Source organism: Plectropomus leopardus, unplaced genomic scaffold (assembly GCF_008729295.1).
Source record: "Plectropomus leopardus isolate mb unplaced genomic scaffold, YSFRI_Pleo_2.0 unplaced_scaffold24743, whole genome shotgun sequence".
NCBI lineage: Eukaryota > Metazoa > Chordata > Actinopteri > Perciformes > Serranidae > Plectropomus > Plectropomus leopardus.
Genome location: NW_024626872.1, coordinates 1 through 2769, shown reverse-complemented (window position 1 = coordinate 2769; position 2769 = coordinate 1). Strand labels below are relative to the sequence as shown.

The 2769-nt window shown below is 42.3% G+C and overlaps 1 protein-coding gene across 1 annotated transcript; it reads left to right on the top strand.

The window, feature by feature from the left end:
* Positions 1–31: 31 nt before the first annotated feature.
* LOC121966480 (chromodomain-helicase-DNA-binding protein 4-like) lies at positions 32–2709 on the top strand (the record flags this gene model as incomplete). Its single annotated transcript, XM_042516569.1, has 7 exons — positions 32–167; positions 287–418; positions 1154–1271; positions 1459–1583; positions 1894–1986; positions 2302–2443; positions 2540–2709. Coding segments are annotated over exons 1-7 (834 nt in total), but the record flags the coding sequence as incomplete, so codon positions are not given.
* Positions 2710–2769: the final 60 nt, after the last annotated feature.

Here is a 2769-nt window from a genome sequence, read left to right as displayed (position 1 = left end):
AAAAGTGTATATTTTCTGTTTGCAGGAAGTACTACAAATTCATCCTGACGAAAAACTTTGAGGCTCTGAACACCAAAGGAGGAGGAAACCAGGTTTCTCTGCTCAACGTCGTCATGGACCTCAAGAAATGCTGCAACCACCCCTACCTCTTCCCCGCGGCCGCTATCGTACGACCCAAACGCCATTTTTTTGTTTCAGGGCTGAAGTGTTTAATGCATTTCATTTACGTGCTGTTTTTTTTAGAGTTTACTAAACGTGGATGTTTGATTGGTTGCTCCAAAAACAGGAAGCTCCAAAGATGCCCAACGGGATGTACGATGGTAACGCTCTCACAAAGGCTGCTGGGAAACTGCTGTTACTGCAGAAGATGATGAGGAAGCTGAAGGACGGAGGACACAGAGTCCTCATCTTCTCTCAGGTGAGAGACGAACTTTTTGTTAATTAAACCTCAAACATGTCTTCTTCTCGCCACCAGTGTTTATGTTGTCAACAAAAACTCAGGTTATACGCTCCTTTATTTCATGACTAAAATAAAATTACAGCTTAAATTTAAAAAGAAATTTGACAACAGACATTGCAGCAAACTCTTTGTTCATTATTCCTCTGTTCAGGCAGAATTTAACAAAGCTGAGCTGGGTTAGATTAAAACAGCCCTTACAAACATTTTTTATGTCTTACAACTCTTAGACAAACACCAACTCAACATAACACAAACAAAACAACATTTGGCACATTTCAGTATTAATTTTAGCTCAATTTAGAGTGAATGAAATCAGTGGTTTCCCAGATAATGTTCCACCTGTCTGCCATAACAACAAGTTTACACATTTCTGCTGATTAATTTCAGTTTATTTTTTGTGCGATCATGCTTTTTCTCTTTGAAAATGATCGGTTGCAGTTGGATGAATACTTCTATAAATTTCAATTTCTTGACATTGAATCAGCTCAAAGTAAACAAAAACAGAAAGAGGAAAAAATTAAAATATACCGAACACAAGGCTATAAAATAGAAGAAACTTTTCGTTCTGGTGCAGACTCTCCCTGCAGCTAACACACATTTCTATTATTTCCTGTTTGAACTGAAATATTGAGCTTTTTAATGTCAGAAATCTCCTTTTCCTAACAAACTGTCTCTTTTTTTGTTTCGCTGCAGATGACCAAGATGTTGGACTTGCTCGAGGACTTCCTGGAGAACGAGGGCTACAAATACGAGAGGATCGATGGAGGGATCACCGGAGGGATGAGACAGGAAGCTATCGATCGCTTCAACGGTGAGACGGACAGCTCAAACTCCCCCCTTTTTTTGTGATTATTCCTTAATCTTTCTGTTATCTTTGACTCCTGCTTTCGTTTTAATTTCTCCCGTCCCCCATACAAATTAAAACACTTGAATGACTTTTTGCTTGATCTGGTGTCAAGGCTCCAGTCGCTCATTATTTAGCATATTTGTTCCCTCAGCTCCTGGCGCTCAGCAGTTTGCCTTCCTGCTGTCAACGAGGGCCGGAGGTCTGGGTATCAACCTGGCCACCGCCGACACCGTCATCATCTACGACTCTGACTGGAACCCCCACAACGACATCCAGGTACAGCAGAGTTACTGCTGCTCCATCTATTTTTACCTCTTTTTAACGATCGCAAACTGAAGCTGGAGGCAGAAGTTTTATGTGAGCTTCAGAGTATCATTGGCGTGAATCCAGAAATCATCTCAGCAGAATTTACATTTTTCCGTCCAAATTTATTGAACAATATAATCTGAAAGTGTTCTCTCTTTTTCATGTTTATTTTAATAGTGGAGTTTTTACATTTCCCCCTGATGTTTATTGATGAGCTCCAGAAATACTCCTTTCTTCACAAATCTCACACAGTTCATAATTCCTCTTCTTGTGTGTTTAGGCGTTCAGCAGAGCTCATCGTATCGGTCAGAACAAGAAGGTGATGATCTACCGCTTCGTCACCAAGGCCTCTGTGGAGGAGAGGATTACTCAGGTAACGGGACAAAACACATCATCTTCTGTCAGCCACTGACAAGAAAGTGTTGCCAAATTGATGCATCAATCTGGCCACTGTTTGTGTCAGTGACTCTGAAAGGACAGCAATAAAAATGGACCTCAAGTCCAATATTATACTGCAAGAATGGGACAAAACTCTTGGAGCATCTGGCCTTAGCTGCATCTAAAATTGAGCTTATATGTCTTTGTAAAAGGCCAAACTGCTATATGATTAACATTTGAGGAAGAACTTGTCATACTTTATTTTTTGACCTGACACTTTAAGTTGCTCCTTCTTTACTTTTCTGTCCAGGTCGCCAAGAAAAAGATGATGCTGACTCACCTGGTGGTCCGACCCGGTCTCGGATCCAAGACGGGCTCCATGTCCAAACAGGAACTGGACGACATCCTCAAGTTCGGAACAGAGCAGCTCTTCAAGGACGAGGCGGGAGAAGGTGAGAGTATATTCGGGGACGGAGAGCCTCGATGGATGAAAGATGAAGTGAAGACGCTGAGAAGGGAGATGTTTTAACTGATGTTTGTGTGTTCAGGTGAAAACAAGGAGGAGGACAGCAGCATCATTCACTACGACGACAAGGCCATCGACCGTCTGCTGGACAGGAACCAGGACGCCACTGACGACACGGAGCTGCAGAGCATGAACGAGTACCTGAGCTCCTTCAAGGTGGCCCAGTATGTGGTCAAAGACGAGGAGGAGGAGGTGAGCACCTGTGGAGAGAAGATGTGCAGACTGATTTTCTTTACCTTAAAAAAAAATGTT